Consider the following 26,220-nt stretch of genomic DNA (forward strand, 5'->3'; position numbering starts at 1 on the left):
TGGAAGAAAACTCGAAGACTGAAGGAAAGAGTAAACTGGCAATTTAACCAGGTCCTATAGTCAAGAAAGGACAATTAGCTATGTTCTTTTTGGACAGTTAACTTGTGGCTTTTTTCCCAACAAATGAGAAACAAGTTGCTGTAAGCAAGAAATCATGAGAAGTCTGAAATCACTTACCAATATTTTAATTTCACCTTTGTCAAGTCATAAACTTCAATCACCTGAAACACAGGAAACACACATTACCACACTTAAAGCATTTGTGAATCATTACAGAGGCAGATTCTCATCAAAAGTCAAGACCAGCTAGTGCTGCTCACTACCCTCCCCAACGGGCCTCTGCCAGGACGTCACATCAACAGAACCGAAGCTCCAACAGCCGACCAAGCAACTGCATGTCTGAAACAAGCACTGAAGAACCACCATGGCTTTGGTCCCCTTTAAATCAGCACTGACCTGCAGAAAGTAATCTCTTCACTAATACATCAGCATCTTGACTTCTGCAAAGATTAAACTCTTAAACAAGTCCAAGAACAAGCAACAGCAAAGGCTAGTCTTGAGGCTAGACCTGGCTTCAAGCAGACCATTTTTTTTTTTGCAAGTAACTGTGGTCAAACACAACCTTCTTCCACCCTGCATAGGTGTTCCTGTGTCAGCAGGAAAAGGAAAATAGGTAGACCACATGGTAACCGGTGTAAAGAAAAGGTAAATCACTTTTTATTGCTTTCACTAATCCTCCAACAAGTCACTGGCAGGCTTAGAAAGGACTTACTATTCAGTTAGAGAATAAAGCAGAGTTCCCCTGGGAGCTTGCTGCCAAATGTGGCTTTAAAGCTTAAAAATGTCACCAGCTAAGAAGGAAGTCTTGGTTTTGGGAGATGCCCGGGCAAATAACCCTAAATAAAGCAAATGGCAATACTTAAACCACTTTATAAAAATAAAATTCAAAGAAAAAAAAAATCAAGACTAAATGGTACACTGCTGACTCCAAAGTTGGAGGAGTTCTCTGAAGCACTCTGCTTGCTCGGGAAGCCCACATATTCCAGGATACGAGTACTGCACAAAGCAAGTAACAAAGATCATCCTGGCTGAACCAACAGAGAGCAACAAACAAGTTTTTCTTTAAAAATATACTTCTCATTGCTGGGAAAAACCCAGTTATCCACTATTTTAATTGAAAGGCAGACTGACGGTCTCCTTGTTAAAAACAGAGGCTGTTGTTAGGAAAAGCTAGGAATGATTTCCCATTTTTTTTAGTGACACTACACATCATCTCTTCCATCCTTCCAGAACACGTTTCTGAAAAAGAGAAAGCTGCCCCATGCACAGATCTAGTTTTGAAGCAACTACCAGAGAGCATCGGGCCCTTTCCTGGAGTTTTGCTGAAGCACAAGACAAAAGGAAGAGTCAAACGAAAAACGAGCAGCAGGTAACAGCACCTTGCATGAACCTGGAAGACAGACACCCTGACAGCAGCCAAAAGGCCCCGATTTGCCATCAGCCCCCTCCCCAGGATTCACACAGATCTGTTCACATCACCATTTCTTTTCTAACAGCAGAGGAAGAAACAAGCGCAATTTACCAGAACTTGAAGGTAGACAAGAGATCTCAGAGAAGTCAGGAAGGACAACCTATCTCAGAAACCCTGCAGCAGCCCACAGCACTAGGAAAGGATGTCTTTTTCCAACTGCCAAAGCGATGCTGACAGGAGGGTGAGCGGGATTCTTTCCATGTGCAGAGGAACAAAACCAAGATGACCAAGGACTGTTCAGCAATGGGTTTACTATGCAGCCAGAAGGCAGTTGGCTCAAATGAGTAACACCTGATCTTCTGTCATACTCACTGTTTTGACAGTTACTACTGAGTTAACCTCATAGAAGCAGCCTGTTATCTGCCAGCCAGCAATAACAGACCAGCGCCGTGAAATCTCCTTCCCCACCTCAGGAGGAGCATGTGGCAGAGACCCTGTTGCTAAATTCAGGGCAGGGTTTTCAGAACCTGCTCAAATCTACCCTTTCACACTAGCAACGTCTCCTGAAGTGCTTCAGCTACTGAAAGAGAATAGAAACCACACACAGACCTTTCCCTCCCTGGAAAAAGAGAGGGAGGCTTTTTTTAGGAATATTGCTATAGCTTTATTCCTGCACCAGCTTCTTTGGGTGTGTCAAGACTTTCCACGTCAGTAGCCTGTGTTTCAATCTCTTTTCCACAACAAAATCTCGTAGTGAGTATGTATTAAAGACAAGCACACAAAGAGGGGAAAAAAAAAAAAGCATCCTGACTTTTCCAGGTTTGCTGCTGAGCAACACTGAAAACACAGTCACACCATCTTAAAAACAGGCGCTGCTTATCCTACACCTACACTGTTCTTGAAGAGATCCCGTTGCTCACTTCTGAGCTGGTCCCACAGAATTTCTTCTAGAAAGCTTTCTCAACAGTTAAAGAAGATTTCACAGCACTGTATGCATTTACACAACTTGACTCTTCATAGTCAAAACAAACTACAGCACTGAACCACAACATAGCAGAAGGGTTTGTTTCTTCTATTAAAAAAAAAAAACCCAAACAAACACAAAACACCCAAACTCTTCTGATAAGTGTTTTTAGGGTGGGGTTTTCTTTTTTTTATACAAACCTAAAAACACTTACTAGAAGAGTTTGGGTTTTCTATCCTTCCTTTAAAAAAAAATTTTAAAACACATTCTGGAAGAGGGTGAGAAGAAAAGCTCTTGTGTAGTTTTTTGTCACCTCAACACCTGTTGTTCTATGCCAGTTCCTCAAAAAACAGAGGCAAAGAGACATGGGAGACCCCAGTTACAGCACTTCAAAACACTAAGCAAGCAATGCACTTGACACAGTTTTGAGTTCAGTCTCCTCAAGAACTAAATATATTTAGGAAACATTCCATACAGCAGGGGCAGCTTACACTGGTAAAGATCCCTCTGAAAGACATTTTTCAAGACAGTCTCTTAAAAACTGTAAATACACGCATGCAAACTGAGTAATTAAGTTCTAAATCTTGACAAAAATAACAACCCCATAATTGCAGAATGACTTCACAAACAGAAACTACCATAATGCAATTACAAACTGAAGTCTGGCTAAAGCACGCTCACTTGCCCCTCATGTGAGCTCAATTTGAACTAAAAACTGCTCTTCAAAACGCGTATTTCTGTAGTTAATAGATGGTGGAAAAAGCCAAGAGATTTTAAGAGAGAAGAATACCAGTGTACATGCTGTTACACATTACTACTAGAGAAATAAGTACTTGCAAGGACTACTAACTTGGGTTGCTATTCAAAGCAAATTATAATTTATATACATATAAATTTAAAGTATATGAGGAGCTTGAGTTTCAGCTGCTGGCTCACTGCTACGCTCTGACAGTCACTTTTGGGATCAAGCATGAAGCTGACGTCTCTCAGAGCGCTGCTCTGCCACTGGCTTTATTGGAGACATGAGCGAGGGGAACTTCCCACTGTTCCAACCCTTGGAAGTGTGGATGGAGCTTCCCCAGACTTGCCTAAAGGGTCAGCAGTCCATTTTTTAGCATCACATTTAACTCCACTCATAGCAAGGCAGTTAGAGCTGTACGCTCTCACCCAGGTAGCCTAATCAACACTGAGGTCACAGAGGAATTTAAGTCCCCAGGTGAGAACCACAGTGACAAATTGTTCAGCCCAGCTGGTCCTGCCAAAAGAGCTCCCCTAAGTATCTCACATCACAGAATTGTCTTGGTTCTAAGGGACTCTTTAGATTATCAAGTCAGACCATCACCATAACCTGACATCCACTACTAAACCACATCCCTTGACACGACATCTAACTCTGTGCTAGATACCTCCAGGGATGGAGACTCCACCACCTCCCTGGGCAGCCCATTCCAATCCAACAGCCCAAACTTTGCAAATTTCAAACCTCTGTACTGATCCAGTCCCATCTCTACAGTCCCAGTGTCACCCATCTGTAGGGATCAAACACACCACTTCTCTAACAGGCTTTTTTACAATCGGAAATGCCACAGGAGGTGAGTGACCAGCCTGACCTTCGTTTTGCATCTTAACCACACTCATCATCCTAGCGACAGAGGCAGATCAACACTCGGTCACCCAACAGCACCAAAGTACAACCGCTGGGCTGGGAACTTTGATCACAACAATAAAATCTCATCCAGAACAAACTGAGGTCAGTGCAGGAGACAGCTGCTCCCAACAGGCCTGAATGTGGTTTTTGGAGAGAAAATCACACACTCACAGCCACACAAGTACTCGGTGAACCGAACTCTACCGAAAACTAAGAATAGGAGGAGGGAAGTTTACTCTCAAAAATATAATGACAGCACAAATAAGAGAACAACCTGGGCAGAAACCAACACTGTCTGGTTTGCATTAACTGATGAGCCGATTTCAAATCCAAGGCTTAGCTTCAGTAACAGCCTCTTGCAGCTTCTGCCACGACTTGAGACCAGAGGGGCACGTGAGCCCACACCGGGCCACCACACTCATGTGGCGCTCTGACAGTCCCCAGTACAATGTTCAAGTGTCTCAGTCCTATAAACAATGACTTAGGAAGACCTCTAAACCAAAGAAACGCAGTTCATTATCACAAAGGAGCACTACACAGACCAAGTTCAATGTCCAAAAGACCACCATGTACTTATGCACTGTTAATTGCTGATACATCACGAAGCTTTGTCTGTGGGAAGGGTGTTTGATTACCTTAAGTCTCTGATTGAAAGCATCAAACAGCAGTTTGATTCCATCCTGAGTCAGGTTAAGGATGAGGTCATGGCTAAGAGGTGACTGCAAAACAAAAACAAAACCAAGCTGTTAAGACTTTTAATTGCAAAGCTTCATTGTTCAGATATAGATCGTTGTATAAATCAGCTACTCTGGCAAAACAAAACTGTCTCAGAAAACAAGCAAATAAGCCTAACGAACCCACATCTGGACAGACCTCTTAACCCCTTCAGTTTCCTCATGGAAAGCAATGGAAGAGCCTGTGTGAGATCTGCACCCACAAGAACTCCCAAAGGGTTAGCTGTCCGTTACACTTGATAGTGGGGGGAGAAAAGAAAAAACCAACCCAACCCAACATCCCCTTGAAAATTAACATTCTGAGTTTATCAGCAGAGACATCACATGGGGACAGTCTGTCCCACCCATGGTGCACAAAAATAACAGCCCATTGCACCAAGTCTCCCACCAGAAACAAGTGTATGCTTGACGAGATGGCAAGAGGGCTTTCCACTTCAGGAATCAGAGTGTGTCACAGTCTTTTTCAGGCCTCAAAGGGAAGGCTTGAGGCTTGTACGTTGTGAGTTTAGGTTTCCTTAGTTACTGTGAATCATAACAACTAAAGGCTTAATTTGCAGTCTGCTGGAGTCAACAGGAGACATTCCACCGGCTTCACCGGTGTCGGTACAGGCTGCACGCCATGTCAGCCTGCCCTGGAAGCTGCTCGCTCCTGGATGGGAACAATCCACACACACACAGTCCACTGGCCTTTTGATCACATACCAACTAAAGCACACGTGCTTCAAAAAGCTCTACCCTCCCCAACTGCCTCCTCAGAGGAGAAGAAAAGGCTGAATGACACACAGACAGTGTTATTCATGCCCTAGGAGCACCCTAAGCAGGCATCTAGCAAAAGACAGAATGGGGATGGGACATCTGGGGCACATATAGGCTTCCAATGTGGGCAGCCACACCACATAGCCCTTTCTATGCCTTAAGCATATGCTGTCTTAAAAACTGTTACTCTCCCCTTTGCTCCAGCTGGAGGTGGTCTGTGTTTTGACTGACTAAAGTCTTAATTTTCATCCTAAATCTACTCACCTCTTCATTCTCCGGTCAGCACTGCCTTCCAGCCTGGATTCTTTCTGTGTATTCTCACCTGCATCTCCCACCCCTTCCCAAACCCCACATTTAAGTGATCAGATTGTAGAATTCATATTGTCAGGTCAAAAAAACCCATGTGGTGTTCAATCCCTGTTTCCCGGTTCCCCGTGACTACTCAGGCAGCTTTTCCAGAAGCAGGTTCAGTTTGAGTTCATCCTTCTTGAAGACCAGTGAAGATCTGGCACATGAGCTGTCCCCTAAATGAAACCTTCACAGCACCTGCACCACAGCATCAATACTTCACTGGCAAACTTGGGTCTTTTTACATCCCTTACAAAGGTAGCTTAGAAAGGCTACAGATAGCACAAAAAACCCCACGTGTCATCTTGTATTTCAATATGCCAGAGTTGGTCTGATATGGGATGTGCTCTGCAATTCCCTGGCTTCTAAGCAGAATTTTTTTTAAGGTTATTCCAAAATTAATGACAGCCTTCCAAGTACTTCTGAGTGGGTGGAAAATAAAAAACAACAAACACTTAAGGAGAAGCTTGATAATTAGCATAGCAGAGAGCTTCAGCTCTGATGGCATATCTTCCCATAGAAGAAGAGATTCAAGGGCACAGATTTAGTTCACATGACTTCTAATGCACAAAGTAGAACCTCAAGTAAGAAAGATGATGCCACGCAGCAACAGGAGAGTCCTTCCTGAAGGAAGTGACCCAGATGTGCAGTGACACTGCTAACCTACAGAAAGCTGCAGGATAAAAGTCACCAAACAATCCCACAGAAACAAATACAGAGGGAGAGGCGTAGGCAAACACACAAAGGCGATTAAGCACCCCACTTACACTGACCAAAAAGGAGTTGTGACTCTGTAGTCAGAGAGGAAGGCTCATCAAGCCTTCCTGGCACAGTTTGGGTGTCCTATTTATGTGCAGTTAAAAAGGGTGCCGTGGGCAGATCTAATCACATTTAATAGCCATATAAATTTTTGAAAGGAAATACTCACTGCTGGAGTTCCAGGCTCAGAAATTCAGTGGTTTAGATTCAACAACTTTAAATGATATTCGATCACTATGCTCAAAGGCATTCTTTTGGAAAGCCAAGAGGAAAGACACAAAGGCTGTTCAAATATAATCTAACTAGATAAAAAGTCGTGCGTGGCAAAGTTTATTTAAAGCTTTGCATCTTTCAAGAACTGCAGGAGCAGCTCTTTGTGCTCAGCTGCTGCTGAAGTGTGTGATGCTCCGTGCGAGGGTGAGGATACAGCCAGACAGTCACATGGAAACAAACATCCCACTGATATCAGGCACTGAATCAGAATAACATACAGGAAAAAAAAAAGTATCAGCACGACTATTCTAGAAAGTTGAGAACTACTAGTCTGTTGGACTATGCAAGTGTTAAAAGTGTATCTACATTTGTTACAGTTTGGGGAGAAAAACCCTAACCACTCCCATACACAGGTAGAATGAAAGTTCAGTGGGCATAGTTATCCCAACACAGCTTTCAAGAGGTGCAGAGAGGCAAGCAGCAGGGTACCTGCTTCCTAGCACTGGACACCTAATCCTTCTGTGATTCCACAGCCTGTGAGGAATGGGAATCTCAACAAACCTAGAAATAATTCTGGAATGCACCGTAGTAGAAAAAAAATCCCTAAAGCTCCAAAGCATCTAAAAGCCAGGAAACACACTCACTGCCCGATGGATGCTCCCATGCACCAAGTACAAGGAGCTAGATCTTAAATCTGCACCTCAGCCATCCTAAACCCCATAAACCTACATAACGTGAAGCAAAAATGATAATTCATTTAATTAGGTGAAGTAAATATCCCACAGTAAAGGCTAGAGCCAAGCTTGAGTCTCAGCCACTCAGCGTTCACTGCGAAGGCGCGAGGCCTCGATCAGCGTTCTGATACACACTGACACTCTAGCAGGCTTTTTCCTGATCTGTAATCTACAACACAGGAATATCATCTTCCTACTAACACGCACTTCACATTCAGAGAGTCACAGTCCTCCTCTGCCCTGTCTCCTCTTCCACTTCCTTCAAAGTACAGGTGGGCATATAATGCATTTTACTTGATCTGCAAGAAACATTTCACTTCTGCTCCCCTTTCTGTCTGTATCGGGAACTACAAGCTCAGTTAAGAAGAACTATTAAAACATCTATGGGTGGTTGAAATTGCTGCATCCCCTTTCCACATGACAAAACTGTGGCACCAGAGAGAGCGTGCAGGAGCCTTTTTGGGGGGTTCACCACCACTGAACCAAAACACGAAAGCAGAAAGTAATGAGCAACTGAGTACTTGATAAACACTGCAATGCTTGACAACAACCACAGAAAAAGACTAGAATTAAATTATGCAGCTGATTACAGAACATTTCACTGTCAAAGGAAAAACAATACTACCCCACCACTGCACACAAAGCTGCTACCTGTTAAATTGCTGCACTGAGGATTATTACACTTGAGGTGAAACTGTTAGATCAGCTAACACCTCTGATGCGGTGGCAGTAATTGGGCGTAACTCAGTTTCAAGCAGCTCTGTGATTCACACAACACATCCATCCTTCAGGACACAGTACTGTTAAAGCCCTTAACATCTCAATTTGGAGACACCACAAGGTGAATGGCCTGGCCAGACCAGGCACTACTCACCTGCTCACTGTAGAGAACCTGGACGTTTTTGATAATGCGACAGTGCTTCTGAAGAATCGCTACAGCCTGAGCCAACGGCATTCCTGTGAAGAGAAACAGGTATTCAGTTTGGAGACAGGCTAACAGAGGTTTGTAAGAGAAGAGCTGCAGGTGAGGCAACAGAGCCATCGTCAGCAAACAGTGCGTCCCAGCAGGTATGTGATCAGCAAACAAGCCTGCCCCACTCACAGTGTCAGCACGGCCCTGGCTGGTGGGGCTTTTATGAAATGGAAGAGCCCGTGTTTGCCTACCGGTTTGTTAGGCATGTAAGAAAGAAAAAGTGTCTCTAGCCACAAACTTAAACCACAAAGTTCAGGTAGAAAAAGCACAGCTCTGTCTACAACCAACGCACAAAGTTTTCTGCCTTTTGGGGCCAACAATCTGGTAACTGATGAAACAGTCCATACCAACTCTGCTAGAGCAGCCCAGAGCCCTTCTACCCACACACGATGGGTTCCTGGACCGCGTTTTATGGCACACCCTTCATCAAGCTTCACAAAGTACCCATTAGTTGGACAAGACAGACATGGATACCAAAACGGAGCACTGGATACCAAAACAGAGCACCAATTCTCCTTTGATCCAAGAGGCCACGTTTGTGTCAAGGAGGGACCTTTTATCTTCTCCGTTTACAGACAAGACAAACACACTGAACAATCTGGTACCACTAAGTAATACACTCAATAGTCACTCGCCCTCTAATGCAATTTCAAAGTGGGAGGGGTTATTTTATGTGCTAGGCTGTGGGTTTTCATTTTCTGTTCAGTGCATATCTTATCTTTGCAGCTATAAATTTTTCAGAGTGGAATGAAACAGCTGATCCCGCAGAAAGAGCGGCACCACACCATTTCATCCTTTATCACACTTCAAACCTTTGTTGCCTTTCCAAATGAAAGGCGATCGTGCTCCTGGATTCAAAGCAGGCATTTATGAAGGGAGGTTATGAGCTCATAATTATGAAGTTTTATTTCCTTACTAATTGCTGCAAGTCAATTTAGATTAGTTATCTGACACTTTACATCGCTTGCCCCGTTCATCTTCTAGTCCATAAACATCAAGAAAGTTGCCTTGATTAGGGAAAACTCACTGCAGGACTTTTATTTAGGGAACAGCTCAGGCATTCAGCTATGCCTCTCAAACTCAGAGCTTGCATCCCATTCCACAGCATGTACACCATCCCCCACCACAGGTACTGCCCTCACATAATGCTACTGTAACGCTAAAAATTACTATTTTCCCTTAATGACATGCTCATCACACCCTTACATTAAGACTCCTCCACATTGCAAGTCAAGTTTTGGCACAACAGGCTTATAGACCAGAACCACAGTGATTCCATTTGTAAACACCATGAACGGTGTCACAGAAACAGCCACTGCATTTGGAAGCAATTTCTGGTTTGGTGTTTTTTTTCAGCTAGACATTATACACCAGAAGATGATATGAGATCAAAAAGAACAGTTATTATTTTAATAACGGTAATAAAATTAAAACGCAGAGCCACACAATAAAGCAGCACCATTTCCTATTATCTAGGAAATAGCAGTTGCCTTGTAGCCTAAAGCAGCTGAGTTTTAGAGAGACAGTTATTATGTATTAGATAACATTTTCAAAATAGAACAGGATCACGAAGAGCAAGAAGCTAAGACCAAAGACACTGCTCTAAGAGTTTCACATTCATTAACCTAGTAAAAGCTGGAGTCAGAAAACCCAGTGTAAGTGTGATTAAAAAGTATAAAACCCATTTGCAAGGTCAGTATTTCTAGGAGGCTTGCAAGACCATGAAAAAAACCCCTCAAACAAGTGGCAAAGGCTCAGGCAAAGCCAGCAAACGGGCTGGCAGAATCTATACGCTGACACTCCGTGTCAGAAGCCGGCAAGGTCTCAGTAACAAAGCACGCAGTTAAAAAAAATGCCTGTAAACACCAAGTTCAGTTTGTAGTCCGATGTAAACTGATGCAATCTCGGGCCGGTAAGTGAGCAAACAGATGGTGCATGTGACTCTCTTACTCAGAGCTTTCTCAAGCTGCGAGCAAATGGACAGGGACTGACTCCGTTTGGTTTTCAGCTACCGAGAAGCAAGCTGATTTCACCACGCAACTGCCTGGCGAGACGGTGATGGGCAAGGGAAGTTCTCCTAGAGCAGCTTACAGAACGCATGGAGGAGCTGGGGTCCTGCCTTTGCCCCCCCATCAGCCGAGCACCACAGGAGAAGTAAAGGAGCTGGTTCGCCTTCTCAGGCACACACACACAAACCCACTCCCCTCCCCATCACCACTCATCAGCCTTCACAGTCAGTGCGGAAAACAACGAATTAACTTTTTATCCTGCTCACCAGTCAGGGGAATGGGAAGCAGACATGGTTCCCAACACAGCAGACTGTCAACTGAAAAGAGCCACAGCAAAGAAACGCCCGCAGAGATCAACGCTGGGACCCCCTACCACAGAATATTCCCCTCTGCTAAACGCTGGAGTGGAACAAGCGGCACAAGACACCCCTCTCACACAGGCTGGTCAAGAGCACCACGACTTGAAGAGCTCGCCTATGCTAAGGCTCTGTGTCTTAAAGGGGAGGGCGGGTAGAGAAACAAAGAAAGATTAAGAATACAAGAAAAACCCAAGAGAAGGCAAATCATAACACATTAACTAAAGAGAAGTGAAACTCAGTAGGCAAGGAAAGCATAAAAAGCAAGAGAAACGCAAGCATGCCTTAGAAGTGATCTCTCTCAAACACTAGTAATACAGCTACGGGCACTGCAGAATAAGCATCTAATCGTCCTCCTGGAAGACAGCAGGAATGCAGCCCAAGAAGAGCAGCGCCACAGGTATCTAATTGGAGACAAAACTCAGGCTCAGTGAAATTTTTTATGTTCTGGTCACACCGTGAGTCAACGCTGGAGCCAGAAACAGAATCCAAAAAAACTCATGTAAGAAATTTTCCTGGCATTTCCCCTCAGTCATCCCCACTGTGGGCACAAGACTGGAAGCCAGAGTCAGCAGCAGTTCAGGAATACTGCCATTAGTTCTGCGAAGAGAGGATCTAAACAAACCACGAGTAGAAGCTCGTTGGCAGCCAGAGCCCCATTTACACCACCACTTCCAACCTCGCTGCTGAACCAGCTTTTATCAGCAGGGACAATTTTCAGACAAGCCGTAGGTCAAAGTTAAGTATCTTAATACCTAGTCAGCCTCCTGCTCTACCCCAGCAGGTCGTGCTAATTATATATTAGACACATCACGTGGTGGCTATGTTTACTCCAAGAATTACAGCCCAGTTTCCTCCCTCTCACATCCACGCGCGTGTGTCTGTGTACACACAGACAGGGGCACGGCGCTATCGCTTTAACCATGAGATCGCATTAACGAGCTTCTGCAGGGGCTCTGGGGAAAGTTAAAACACTTTTCTCTCTTCTTCCCCTCCCTGCTTTTTTTTTTTTCTCTCCTCTTTTCATAAGGACAGGGGAAGCCAGTACTACTGATTTATGAAGGTTGTCAGGGCATATCGTTCAAGAGTGAATTTCTTTCCGTGACCCTCTAGCGCCTGTATCACCTGAAAGGTCACACAGAGCTGCCAGCACACAGTAACAAGTTAGCGGTACAAGATCACCCAGATTTCCAAGGGTGGGACCCGAGCTACTATAATTAGCCTCCAAAAGCCACCCTAACGCTCCCTTGTAACCATTGAACTGCACTCGACCGTGAAGTCGCAGCAGCATGAACAGCCCTTTGTGTTTGATGGGTTTCACATAAACAACTCCACGTCACGGCACCACTCCTTTGGCGCGACCCAAGTTCACGGCAGCTGCGTAACAATGTTTGTAAGGAACAGCCTGTCCCCTCGCCCTCACAGGTGACAACAGCAGCGTAACTCCAGTTCTGGCTGCCCCACAGAGCCCTGTTTACATTAGCCAAAATACTGCCCCCGCCCCCACTAACCGTGCTTCAGACAGAGCAACGGCAAAGGTAGAGAGCTCTGAGAGGAGGTGGCCAATGCTGGTATCTCAAACAATCACTAGGAAAACGCAACAGCTACAGGATTTTCTGAGTGTCTGAAGGGCTACCAACATCTGCCTGAGAAGACAGGTCATCTGAAGAATCCATACCATCTGAGTTTCAACCCTACGTTTAAGTGCCCTGGGCTGAGCACCAGCCAAATTCCCATCAGCTGGGGAAAGAGCTCTTTCTCCATCACAGCAAATGGAGCAGTGGTGGGTAAGGAAGGGCAGCTGAGAGAGATGGAAGACTAAGACTCACCACGGGCAGGGGGAAGGGAATATTTGTTACCTAACCCTTAGAAAAGCTTCTCAGAAAGTTTACTGCCTCCACCATAATGTCACAACCCAGCCACGACACAAAGAAATTGTGAAACTCGCCTCATGTTTACAAAGGGCTTGTACAGAGGAGCACAGTGTTTGTGGGAAGTAGCAGCACGCAGCTGGGGATGCTGCTATCACCTGACACACCTTCAGGTGACAATCAGTACATCCACAGCTCCTTTACAGCAGTTGCTTAAAGAGATCTCGTTAGCCTAAGACAGCAAAGGAAAGAAGTGGAAGCAAGCACGCAGGCTGGTAAACTGAGCGCACCCCTGAACACAAAAGCCGACGATGAGACTACGTGCTGCAAGGGAATCCTCAGGACCGGCCCATTAGCATTCACAGCAACAGAGAAAGAGGAGCTTCGACTCTCCCCCCTTCCCTCCCACAACTCCCCAAAAGCGCCGGGTAGAAGCCCTAAGGGCGCCGAGTCCCGAACCACCCCGGGGCGCCCGGGCGAGCTCCGTGGGGGGCCCCACGCACACTTACCCAAGGTGAACTCCCATTGCTCGTTCCCCAGAGACCGCTCGGGCACCACCTCCAGATCTAGCATTGGCTCAGGTAGCGCGGAGGCCGCGGGCTGGCACGGCAGGTCACCGGGTCGCTGCGCCGGACCTCTGAGGGAAGCGGGAGGGAAGCTCGCAGCCTGCGCCCCCGGCCCCCCCGCCCCCTACCCCCGCCCCGTCAGGGGACTCACCGCCCCCGGGGGACAGCTCCGGGCCTTAGTGGAGCCCCCCCCCCACCCCGAAACCGGACTGGGACGGGGCGGGGGGGACTCGGACGCCGCCGCCACAGCGACCGGCTCCCCCCTCACCGCCTCACGGCCCCGCTGTCCGCGCCCCCGCCCTGCCCGGGCCGGCCACCGAGCGCGGGCAGCCGCCCTGCCGGGAGGAAGGGGAGCGACCGCCCGCCTCGCCGCCCGGTCCGGCCGTACCGACAGCGGCCCCAGCCCGCCGAGAGAGGGGGAGCAGGGGAGGGGAGGAAGGGGGGGGGGGCTGCAACCCCCTCCCCCCGCGCTGCGGGGCTGCGACTCACCTCACTTGCGGCTGCTGAAAAAGTGCTTTGCAGCTGTCGTCAGGCGAGCCCGCGCGCGGGGGCGGGGCGGAGGGCAGGGGCGGGGCCAGGAGAGACTCGCCCCGCCCACAGACCGTGAGGGAGAGGGGAAGGCGTCGGGCTAGCGAGGAGGAGGTCGCGGGTTCGAGTCCCGCCTCGGGAGCCTGAGGGTTGCCCTGGCGATGGAGAAGGGGGTACAGCCCCATTCCCTTCCGCTACCCCCCCGTGTCTCCAGGCAGGGGGGAAGGGGTCAGAACTCCCACACGAGCTCTAATTACACGGTGCCACAGCTCGTACAGCAAGCTGAGGATTAAAAAACAAGACAACAAACCCAAACCAACCCAGTCGCATCCAGTTTTTCCAGTTGAAAGGCCAGGGTGGGGGACAAAGGCGTGAGGGAAGGAGTTAAGGAGACATGAGTCAGCAGCAGGAGCAAAATTACCAGAACAAGCTCCGGAATGACTCAGTGAGGAAGAAAATCGGTTGTAATGAGGTCACTGGTGTTAAAGTGTTACTTGAAGACACGGGGATTGCCACCCAAGGGCTCTGCTAGCCAAATCCTGGGCTAGGACATCCAACCTTTCCCCTGGGGTGGCGGCACCATGCATGATCATCCCTTGCTTGGACCCAGCAGACCCCATCTGCAAGTGGTTTCCATCCACAGCCCGAAGTAGAATAACAGAGCTCCCCTGAGGTGCCACCACTGCCACCACCTCTGGCACCCCACCTCAGACCACCACCCCTTGTTACAGCAGAAATCTGACCCAAGATGAACGGCACCAGGTCAAGTGTTACCCAACATAAGCCGGGAATGACAAATATGAGGAAACCCAAGAGCACCGACCCACACCGGTCTCTCATGTCCAGTGGCCTGTCTGCTGGAATAGGGCTGCACAAGCCATGGAAAAGGGTCCAGAGGGTCTGGAAGTGGCTGCAACTCCTTCTGCTGGCAGGTCAGAGCTCGGGAGGCAGTGGGAGATGCAATTTTCCATGCCTAGTTAAGGCTGGTAGCAGAAAAGCCTTTTCTTGGGCAAGTGATTTGCTATTTTGGGGGGGCTGGGGGGGTTATTTTTGCTTTTACACAGCAAAGCATCGCGCCTTGGCCCCTCAAACCTGAAGTGTGAGCGACTCTTGTCACAGCACCTGTATCTTAATACCGACTGGCGCTGACACACCTCCCCTTCCACGGGCAGACTGGGATGGTGCTGCCGGGGTGGGGTGCGGTGGTGAGGGGGGGGTTTGGGGAGGAATCAAAGCATTCACAACTGAAATCCCGCTCACATTTGGGAGCAAGACCTCGCCCGGGCTCCACTTGAAACACTGCTGCATCTCTCAGCATCTGCCTTCAGGTCCCAGAGTTGTCAAACGAGGCCTGGTTTCCGTGCATACAGCATGGAGCAGGCCCCAGGGAAATCAGTTTGCCCTGGCAGCCAGCTGCACGCAGCTCTGGTTGTTATTCCTGCCTTGCTTGCTTTGTTTTGACATCTCAACACGCTGAAAAGCACAGAGGTGCTGCCATTTCCCCCCCTTCCTTACTCACCAGTCTTTGTTGGATCCAAAAAAAAAGAGAGAGAAATTAGCTTTTCATCTCCCAGGAGCACGGGCTGACCCTTTATCACGAGCCACCTGCTGTGCCTCAACTCACCAGGTATATTTACAACATATATACACGGAATCACAGAACTGTAGGGGTTGGAAGGGACCTCCAGAGATCACTGAGTCCAACCCCCCTGCCAAAGCAGGGTCCCTAGGACAGGTCCCACAGGTCGGCATCCAGATGGGGCTGGAATATCTCCAGAGAAGAAGACTCCACATCCCCTGGGCAGCCTGTCCCAGGGCTTCCTCACCCTCACTGGGAAGAAGTTCTTCCCCATATTCATGCAGAACTCCCTGTGCTCCAACTTGAGGCCATTGCCTCTTGTCCTGTCCCCACAGACACTGAGAAGAGGCTGCCCATTTCCCCCTGTGTCCCACACTTCAGATATTGATAACCATTGATCAGATCCCCTCTCAGGCTTCTTTTCTCCAGGCTGAACAGCCCCAGGTCACTCAGCCTTTCCTAGCAGGGGAGATGCTCCAGGCCTTTAATCACCTTCATAGCCTCCACTGGACTCTCTCCAGGAGATCCCTGTCATTTTGTACCATGGAACCCAGAACTGGACACAATACTCCAGGTGGGGCCTGACCAGGGCAGAGCAGAGGGGGAGATGTATACACATATACATACATATAGATAGACATGGTACCATCCATACAGGATATACTTGTGAGAAGAAATACCTGTCTAGAAGCCTCACTGTACCCCACTTGTTTAAGGGGACATGAAGGAGACCCCAGTACCTGCATGGACGGGTCCCAGGGCACACAGGCTCCTTGGGCAGGGATGTGGGGTTGGAAAGCAGGAGGAAAACAGATCAGCCAGGCCTGGCAGAAGCTCATCTCCAACTCACCCCTGTGCTGGGCGATGAACTGCCCGGCACTGCAATTGGGGCAAGGCAACAGGCTGGGCTCCCTTTTAAACAAAGAAATTAATTAATTAAACCAGTACGCTGGGAAAATAATATTGAAAGGATGAGCTGAGCTCCTTGTGTCAGGGCAGAGATTAGAAAAAGGCAGAAAATGGGCAAATATAATGGGGGGTGTGTGGTGTAAATCCTGAGCTAACTGTTTTTCAGAGGGTCTCTGTTTAAAATACATCTCTTACATAACCAGGAGGGCAGAGCAAACTGCAGGGTGGGGGGGGCAGACACCCACCTGGGTGCTTCCCAGGCAGGCTGTGTGGCTGGCACAGAGCAGTGGTAAATCCCTGCAGCATCCCGAAGGAGAGCAGGCACAGCTGGAGACGGAGCACCTCCTCGTGTCCGCACCCACCAGCTGCAAGAAAACACCCCCATGCACCCAGGGCAGCCAGCCCCAATTCCCAGAGGGGCTGGGTTTCGGTCAGACCGCAGCTCTCCATCGACCAGCCAAGATGAGTCCAGAAAAAGAGAAATCCCAAGGCACTAGAAGGCAGAAAACCCAACCAAGGCTTCGCTTGCGTAGAGGGTGGGTGCACCGCCAAAGGCCAGCAGCTGAAGGGTGATTTCAAGCCACTGGCAGCAGGAGGGATGGATTTGCACATGGGACCAGCAGCTTGGAAACCTGCCAGGGTCACCTCCATCTCCCCTGCATACTCTGCACCCCATCACTGCCAGGGCAGCACAGATCCTGGCCCTCCCCAGGGGAGACCCCAGCTCCGGTTTTCCCTTGCTCCCCTCCTCTCCTGCGCTAAGAACACCTCGCTGGGAGGCTTTCCATCACCCAGAAACCCACTGGTGTGGTGGCACAGGCTCTGGGGTGCGAGGAGCTGCCCTGCTGCGCTGCCTGCAGATGCTGCGGCCCTGGGTGGGGGGGGAGAGGGGCAGAAAGTGCTTTTATTTAATGGGCAGGTTACTGAAACCACCTGGGGGGCTTTGCTCAGACTGGCTGTGGCCACATCACTGTCCCACCTGCAGCTTTCCATGGCTGCGGGACCAGCCAACTGCCCCGCAGCCCTTCAGGGAGCCGGGAGGAGCATGAGCATCCACAGGGACTTAGTCCTGCAGATCCTGCATTGCCGGCCCAGCGAGAAAGGGCCTCACACCCGAAGGATGGGTTCTGCACCCCGGCAAACTTCTGTGCTTGCTGCCGCTTCCTAGTGGTGCCCAGCCCACACAGCAGAAAGCTGCCAGACACAAGAAATCCCCTTTGCAGGGAGCTGAGCTGACCCCGGCTGCAGGAGCAGAGGGTCAGGTGCTGAGAGGGTCTGAAGGCACCTCCGTGGGGCTGGTGGTTTTGCAGAGTCACGCTCCCCGAGAGCCCACAGACACCAGGTCCCGGCCCTCATACACCAGACGTGCTCTGCAGAGTAGAACTGAAAGCAGAACCAAAAAGAGGATCTGTCCTCTCCTCTGTGTGGGAGCGTCCGTCCCATGGCTCCGGCCGGGGCTGGGGCTGCCAGGAGGGGGGTCAGGGGGCTTCTCAGCAGAAGGTGAGCGCTGGGCAGTTCAGGAGTGGTCTGTGCACGCAGCAGCAAGCCAGGCAGTGTCTTGGGTGGGCAGGGGCAAACTGCCCTCCAGCTCCCAAAGGTTTTCCTGATTCCAAACTAACCTGTACCCTGCTATGATGTGGGGGGGGGGGGAGTGGGGGAGGGGGGAGGGGTAGAGAGGATAGCAAGGTAGGACGTGTTTTTCCTGTGAAAGACAAGTGAACCACAGCTTGTGGAAGGAGAGAGGATGGAGCACTGGGAAATTCTCTGAGACACCATTGTGGAGTGTAACACGCTGTTGCTTTGGCCCAAGAGCTGCGAGGAGCAGCTAAGCCTTCACTCAGGCCCCCCCAGCTGTGGCTGGGAGCACACAGCCGGGCAAGAACATCCCTGCTCTGCACCCAGTCCCCTCCCACAGGCACTCCAGTGGCTGCACCCGGTTCTGCCACGGCTGCAGCTGTCCCCCTCCGCTTCACTCCCCAGCTTTAAGAAGCGAGCCCGAGGTGATGTTGGAAATTCACTTATCCCAGCCTGCAATGGAGAAAGCCAGTTAATTAAGGGATTTAAGCCCAGTGCGGCTCCAGTGGTGCAGCAGCTGATGAACACGTGTGTCCCAGGGTTTACGTTTTGGGGCGGCGAAGGCAGGACATCAGGCAAATGAGTTCTGAGAAGCGCTGCCCATGCAAATGTTCCCTCTGCCCTCACTTCTCGCTGCGCTTCTCCTCCTCGAAGCCGTTTGTGTCAGTCACTTATTTGCATTGGAAACCGAGTGACAAGGTAACGTGACTTCACACAGCCAGGCACATCTTCCATGCAGACAGGAGTGACCTGACCTCACCTGCTCCGGCCAGGCTCCGGGCACCCGTCTCCATCACTGAGTCACAGAATCATAGGGGTTGGAAGGGGCCTCCAGAGATCGAGTCCAACCCCTGTCCAATTCCAGTAAGCTCCAGTGTTCCCAGCGGTCTTTCACTCCCAAATCAAACAGGGCCAGTGCTAAGCTGAAGGAAAAGCATGGCTGTGTTTCCAAAAAAAACTTCCCAACTTCTTCTGCCACAGGTGCCCCACACAGGAAGGTTTTGGGATTCCCTCTGCTATTCCCACACCCCAGAGACACGCTCAGTGCAAGAGGAGTCAGGGGACACAGCATCTGTCTGCGAGGGAAGGATTTACAGGCAAGGTGCTTGTCCCCTGGGGCAGAAAACACGCATCATTCCAGGAACTGGTGGGAAAAGGGAGGAGTCGCTGCCAGGGGCTTGTGGGGGCAGCCTGTGCCATTGCTGTTCTCCCCAGCCCATGTCCCCATCCCCAGCATCTCACTGAGCGAGGTGCAACAGCTGCTGCCAGCCCCCATGCACCAACAACCCTTTTCTCCACACACACACACACCTCGCAACCCGAGCAGATATGGCTGCAGATAAGCTTCTCAGAACTTATTTGCCTGACATCCCATCTTCACCACCTTCAAATGTAAATCCTGGGACTTGGGTATTTTACTGCATCCAGCTTTGGAGCTCTCAGCACAAGGAGGACATGGACCTCTTGGAGTGGGTCTGGAAGAGGCTGGGGCACCTCTCCTGTGAAGCCAGGCTGAGAGTGTTGGTCTGGTGCAGCCTGGAGAAGAGAAGGCTCTGGGGGACCCTCTGTAGCAGCCTTCCAGTGCCTGAAAGGTGCCTATAGGAAAGCTGGGAAGAACTGTTCCTGACGGCACAGAGCAATAGGACAAGGGGTGATGGGTTTAAACTAGAAAAGGGGAGATTTAGATTGGATAACGGGAAAAAGCTCTACACACTGAGGGTGGTGGATCAGCGACCCAGCTTGCCCAGAGGTGGTGGAGGCCTGAACCTGGAGACATTCAACGTCAGGCTTGATGGGGCTCTGAGGGACCTGAGCTAGTGAAGATATCCCTGCTCACTGCAGGGAGTGGGACCAGATGGCCTCTAAAGGTCCCTTCCGACCTTACACATTCTGTGATCCTAAACCCTCTCTGGGTTACTGGCGCCAATGGATGGCATCAGAAGCAGCAGCGCACACGGGTTCAAGAGCAGCAAAATTGAAATTTCCCCCCCTTTCTCTTAAAGGTTTCGAAGGCAGCAGGACACCCCCAGGCTAGTCCCACAACCTGGGTGAGGTGACCACTGGATGTCACTAGTGCTTTAGCCAGGGACACCAAGGCAGTCGGTTAAAACATCAGCCCGTCAGCGAGCACCAGCGCGGCCAGCGGGACGCCAGAGACACACGCACAGCCGCTCGTGTTCACTACACAGAAGTTTATTATGAAAGTTTAAACATACAACACAAAAAGTAGCAAAAGCAATCCTGTAGCTTAAGGCAACTCTTACAGGAGATGAATTCCAGAAAGATGATGCAACTTCAGTTTAAATAGAAATTATGAAAAATATCAAATTGCATCAATAACTTAAAATGCACTTTAAAAAGTCTGCGCTAGCCAGGGGAGGGGAAGGGCTTGTGATCTTAATGCCAGCATTAAGATATGGAAAGCAGCAGGATGCTAAATGATGATAGGGAAAGTTCGGTATTTACACAAAGATAGCAACTTTAATATCTGATAGCATCATTTCCTGTGTACTCATGGTTTAAAACCGCTGTCTGAAACGTTAGGAAAAGCTTTTGAAATAAAAGTTCATGTTATTCCATCAAAAATACACAGAGGGCAGAGAAGATCCACAGCTAGGGATGTGTGTGGGTGTCCCTTGAACGACTCACTGCAGAAAGGCTTCTCGAGAAATGGTTTCTTTGGGGGAAGAAGAGCAAGCAGAGCAATGTGGCCAAAGAGTGGGAAAAGGTTCTTTCAGGTGAATCACACTGAAAATGAAGTATCAAAATATTCCTAGTGGGTGGCACTCTCACAGTTTACAGGTACCGATGTCTTAAGTGAATGTTTAGGTATTTATACCTCTAACACACAGAGATTCCCCTTCACATTGACACCTGCTCACGTTTTTGCAAGACCTCTTTTGCATCGATTGCTTTGCTGTTAACGAGGAATGTAACTGTCTCAAGCAGAGGGTTCAGAGATTTAACTGGGTTCAAGCTGTACAGAGTTTCTACCTTCAAAACCACTCTCAGAAACCTGAGGCCAGAGCCCCTGTTTTAAAGAGGCACTGAAAGGACAGTCCGATCCATCGTTGCAGACAGGAAGCCCCCCATGTTAACAAAGCCAAATGACATCACATCTCTAATCTGTTTTCTTCAACTATTGGGACCCAATGAAAAAATTCAGGTACAAGGCCACTCCCTACCACCCCAAAAAACACCCCCCAAGATAACCCACACCAATTAACTCATCCCAAATCGAACTCTGTTAGAAGACACCATGGTAACACCGCACTGTAGTTTTAATTTGCCCGGGAGATAGGGGAAGTGTCCCTGTGCACAGCATGAAGAATTTCTGTGCACCACCTTGCCTGGACTTCACAACACTCTGCATCACTTCACCAACAGCCCAAGATACACAACAGAGTGACAGTGGCTGTCTGGAACAGGGTTGATACGAGCGCCTCCGGTCCCAGTTTAACGCACTGTTGGATCTGATTGTAGAGTTGCAGTATCCCTTTTAAGAACCATTTAAAAAAATCCCTGAATAAAACAGAAGCCAGCCTGTGACTTCCTATGAGTTTCAGCAAAGTACCATATATACAGGGGGATAAGAACCGCCCAAAATCACTCAATGCAGAATAAAATCAGAGACAGATACCAGGGCACAATGCATGGATGCGTGAAAATACACATTTTATAAGGTTTTATCATTTAAAAAAGTGGAACCAATGAATTCTTGGCAGTGAAAAGAATACTGCAACTTCAACGTTTACAAACCCACAAAGTCTGAAAACCGATCCCAACAGCTCTGATTCACCGGGTTTTAGCTTGGAAATAACGCAAAATAACGTCAGCAGTTTGAAGAAGGTCTTGCAAATTTAGGGGGAAAAAAGCAAACTGAAGGGTGAGAATGCGTATCTAAAATAAAGCAGGAGCACAATAAGGACAATCAAAACTCCAAAAGCCCATATTAAAAAAAAATTAAAGCTTGGAATGCATTGGCTTCCAGCAGTTTACAAAAAAACCCAAAAAAAAAACCCCAAACCAAAACCAACCCCAAACAAGAAAACACCACCCCCAAAACAGAAGTTTTAAATCTGCAATATCTTGACCTATTTTTAAGTGACAAATTTTATTACAGTTGAGAAGGAAAAAAAAAAAAGGTTTTATAGCTGCAAAAGTTTCCATTTCACTAAAATAGTGCGAACAAAAATAAGTTTGCATAGAAAAACAAAATTTCCAATTGCCACTGGCTACATGCTGAAAATGGGAAATGCAGGTATCGTAACATAAACATAGTGCAAACCATGGCAGTGCGTGGCGATTTCGACTGCCGCAGGTCAGGAAACAGACCATAGTATACCCAGTTATCACAGTTTCTGGTCTTTTATTAAATCCTTTGCCAAGTAGAAGCAATGCACGTGTGCAGCCCCGTGGTATGCCTGCTGCTGTTGATTTAACGTAGTTTGAGATCGTCGCCACTTCCTAGGTTAGATCCAGGACTAGGGTCTTGCTGTCTTCTTGCCTGCAGTAATAAACAGGTGTTTAGGATCGAAGAGAAAGGTTTAGAAGTCATCAGCTTATCTTCAGTGCATTAACACGATTAAGACCATGACCAATTCTAAAGGTACAACTTTGCATTTCAAGCAGTAGACCATGCGCTCATTTTTAACATCACTCCTTCCCCCACCATTCAGTTATCCCCCAGAAGAGGGAATAGAATCTTGGAGGGTGGCAGCAGTCCCGGCAGCCGGGCATTGTCCCCCTAGCTGGAAGGACAGGGAACTCTGGCTCTGCCTCCCCATCCAGCCCCAGAGGGAGGCACAGCTGGCACTCTGGGGAGCAATTGTGCAAACACGTATGTCTGCGCTCAGAGGCACTTCCACAGCCAGCAAAAGACTCCCAGAACAGTTAAGCAACAACTTTGTCTCTCTTCCGAAAGACTTGCTCTTCCCCGTGAAATTCCCTTCTGTTGACCTGTTCAGGATCAAGATTTTGGGGATGCGAGGTGGCAGAACATGTTGCATCATTCCCAAAACCAGATTTCCCCTCAGTACACGCACGTGGCAAACACTTTCACTTTTTCTGGAATACAGAGACTTACCCCACAGTAACACACCAGCAGTTTAACCTGCAGACTGACCCCATTTTAACCCTTCTCAAGCTGGGGTTTTACCACACCATATGGGTTTTTTCCTTTGGTGCGCTCATACAGTGAACGGTAACACAAAGCTGAGAACTCTGGTTCTTGTGATTGTGCCCCTGTATTAAAAAAAGTAACCTAAATTCTTTTTAAAATGAACTGCTTCCCTCCCTCAAAGGGCTGTTGCTTTGTTGACAGGCAGACCCAGGCTGAAGGCAGGCAGTTGTACCCCTGAACTACACGGTTTACACCATCACACCAGGAGATAAGAGAACTTCAGTGCAGCATTAGGTGTTCCCTGGGCTCGTCTGAGTCACGTTTCCTGACAGAGAGGAAGCCTTCCCACCAGCGCATGGCAGTTACCAAACTCACAGTGCGCTGCCTCCTTGCTCCCATATCCACGGTACGTGGGGCACCTGGCTGCTCCCAAACCCTCTGGCACACACCACCCCACCACCATCCTTGTCTCTCATTAGGACTTTTTCTTGCTGTCATCAATTCTCCCTCCCATACCTGCCCGATTTTATGTTCCCAGGACAAGTGGGTAGCCTCACCCAAACAAAGGAGCCCTGTACTGAATGGGTATTTCACTACCCATTTGAAGTCCTGTTTTCCTTGTGCACCAGAACGGGATCACTGCACATGCACCCAGTTCATTCCATAAATCCCTCTGGGAATCAGCGCTTTGCCAGAGGAGACAATTCCCTCCTGTCCCTCCTGTAGCAGATGCGCCTCTGTGACTGTTTTAAATCCCACACCTGCTGCCTGCCACGCTGCTGTATCCAGCACCCCTTCCCTGGTACTCAGGGGTTCGTGAGATCTACCTAGGGGTCAGTGAGATCTTCCCTTCACTCGGGTCTGGCCACGCTGCCCATACCCTGACCAAAGGAAACAATCTGCTTCTCCTACACACAGAAGAGCTCTGACACGGCAACTGACAGTGCTGCTGGTGCATAAACCCACAGATTTCTCAGTAATCTTTCTGAGGAATCGCCTTCAGACAAGCGGCTGCAATCACACACAGCTTTAAGTGCTAAAGGGCGTATTCCTTCTCAACCCCTGAAGCAGTTGCTGCAAACCACCTTCTCTGTAGGGATGCATGATACCAGAAGACGGCTTTTAAATGGGATTTTCACATTTATTTCCCAAATCATTCAGCTTTAGTGGGGAAGTTCACAAGGGAAAGCCTGCACTGTTTTATTTCTTCAACAGAAGGTGGCAAAGATTTTCCTTCATACAAAACAGGTGGTTAACAAGTCCAAACAGCTACACCTACATGAATTTAAGAGGTGTGCTGAGATGGACGAAGGGTAACAGTTCCACCTTGCGTACTCTGCTGCTATTGAGCAGGCTGTAACAACACTTCTTCTGGTTTTAAGTGCTGCCTCTCTCTCCTGAAGGGGAACAGAGGCACGTGCTGTCTTGAAGAATTACCAGAATCTTACTTCTAACAGTCTGGCTACCAACTTTGTACTTAAAACATTTTTACACCGATGACATAGAAAAGCCCAGCACGTTAACTGCAGCTAAACTACTGCTCTGAAAGCAACAGTTTCTTCTTCAGAAAAGAAAGCAGACAGATGGCGATTTTATTGTCAAATTTCAGTGAGGACCCCAAGGTAGGGGCATGTGGTTGCATTTACACTCTGCCTAAAAGCGGCCTTTTCTTCCCCAACACATGAAAGAATTCACATGACTCATGACCTCATTGCTACTTGTAGAGTCTGCAGAAGCCGCTACTCAACAGCTACCAGATTTGCCCTTTCAAGTGACATGCAGAAGGCATGAGAAATTACCCTCCAGCATCCAGAAAGCCGTCATTACAGTATCTTGCACTCATACGTGTGGATAAAAGTGTAACTTTGCATTTCAGTAAGTGGGGATTTAGACAAGCAACTGCAAAGTGTTGGAATGACAGCTCGTCTCACCCAGCTGCTTTCCTTTACTTGTGCTTCACCACAATGCAAGAACACACACGTGTGAAACAAGCTTATTCTATCGGTCACCGTGCCGCCAAGGCACACATGTGTGTAACAACTGTGCTTTACATGCTGAAAAACCCACCTAAAAGCACCATACAGGTATTAAAAAAATCCAAAAGCACTTGTCAAAGGCAGACGTTGCCTTGTACATAGGCAGGAAGCACATCAAGATCCTTAACGCTCACTTGCAGGACCGTGACTACCAGCATGGTAGTATCTGGTAGTTCTCCCCAGGCTGTCACAGGAAGCTGAAAGTTCCTTTTTATAGATGTAAAATGGCAATTTCCAGAATTGTCTCAATACGGGGTCTCCACGTAGCTAACCCACCCTCTGAACCGCAGCGTCTGCTGTAACTTTTGGAACACGTGCCTTGCGATGCCACGCAGACGCATCAGAGGTACTCTGGGTGAATTAGGAGCTCAGCTTCTCCAAGATTAAGGAGACTCCTTCAATTAAGACAGACACATCTGTCTCTGGCACTGGGAAATGGAATACTCAGCTGCGAGTCACGCACGACGAGTCATGGGGGAACAGCGGTTACTCCTCTTATCTCAGCGCATTTCATTTCTCAGTCAAACGCCGATTTGAAGTTTGAAGGAGCACTGCTCCAACTGTCATTCATCTGTTGTTTAGGGACAGGGTAACAAATATTTACTGACGAGGGCAAAAACTTTGTAAATGTTACACAGATGCCACCAGAGTTTTAATTTTACCAAAAAACTAATGTATTTTAACCAACACTGCCAGTTTCCTTCCGAAGACCCCAAAATGGAGTAGTCAGTGCCATGGACGCACGGGGAGTTTCGATACCCAGAAATACTTCATGCTCAGCTTTCAGCACATGAAGCCATGCAAATCTTCTGCAATAGGGAAGGAATTAAAACTGGCCACGAGCCATTCAAAACCCACGAGCCATTCAAAACCCTGCAGGAACACGTCTGGCAGAAAAGCAGCATTTCAAAGCCTCCTGTAACATGCTACTTGAGACGTATTCGCGCAGAACTCATCACCTCAGTAACGCAGGGGTAATGACAGACTAACAGACAAGCAGAAAAGTTACTAACAAAATCAGAACAACAGTGACTTAGGAAGGCAGCACATGAGCAGCTCCTCCCACAGC

At 48.4% G+C, this 26,220-nt stretch overlaps 2 protein-coding genes across 4 annotated transcripts in view; both read right to left on the reverse strand.

The window, feature by feature from the left end:
• PHAF1 (phagophore assembly factor 1) overlaps positions 1-13,504 on the reverse strand; it is a 33,039-nt gene extending 19,535 nt beyond the window's left edge. The window contains exons 1-4 of the mRNA XM_084269876.1: positions 13,346-13,504; positions 8,502-8,584; positions 4,719-4,802; positions 178-221 (exon numbers count right to left, since the gene is read on the reverse strand). Coding sequence (XP_084126002.1) covers positions 178-221; positions 4,719-4,802; positions 8,502-8,584; positions 13,346-13,409 — 275 coding nt within the window. The 5' untranslated portion in view covers positions 13,410-13,504. The remainder of the gene's footprint in view (positions 1-177; positions 222-4,718; positions 4,803-8,501; positions 8,585-13,345) is intronic.
• Positions 13,505-22,144: 8,640 nt separating this feature from the next.
• Positions 22,145-26,220, reverse strand: part of CBFB (core-binding factor subunit beta) — a 37,127-nt gene continuing 33,051 nt past the window's right edge. For all 3 annotated transcript variants that reach the window (XM_084270209.1, XM_084270207.1, XM_084270208.1), the window contains exon 6: positions 22,145-22,500. In XM_084270209.1, coding sequence (XP_084126335.1) covers positions 22,432-22,500 — 69 coding nt within the window. In that variant the 3' untranslated portion in view covers positions 22,145-22,431. The remainder of the gene's footprint in view (positions 22,501-26,220) is intronic.

The sequence above is a fragment of the Gallinula chloropus genome (genome assembly GCF_964237585.1).
Source record: "Gallinula chloropus genome assembly, chromosome: 13".
Taxonomy (NCBI): Eukaryota; Metazoa; Chordata; class Aves; order Gruiformes; family Rallidae; genus Gallinula; species Gallinula chloropus.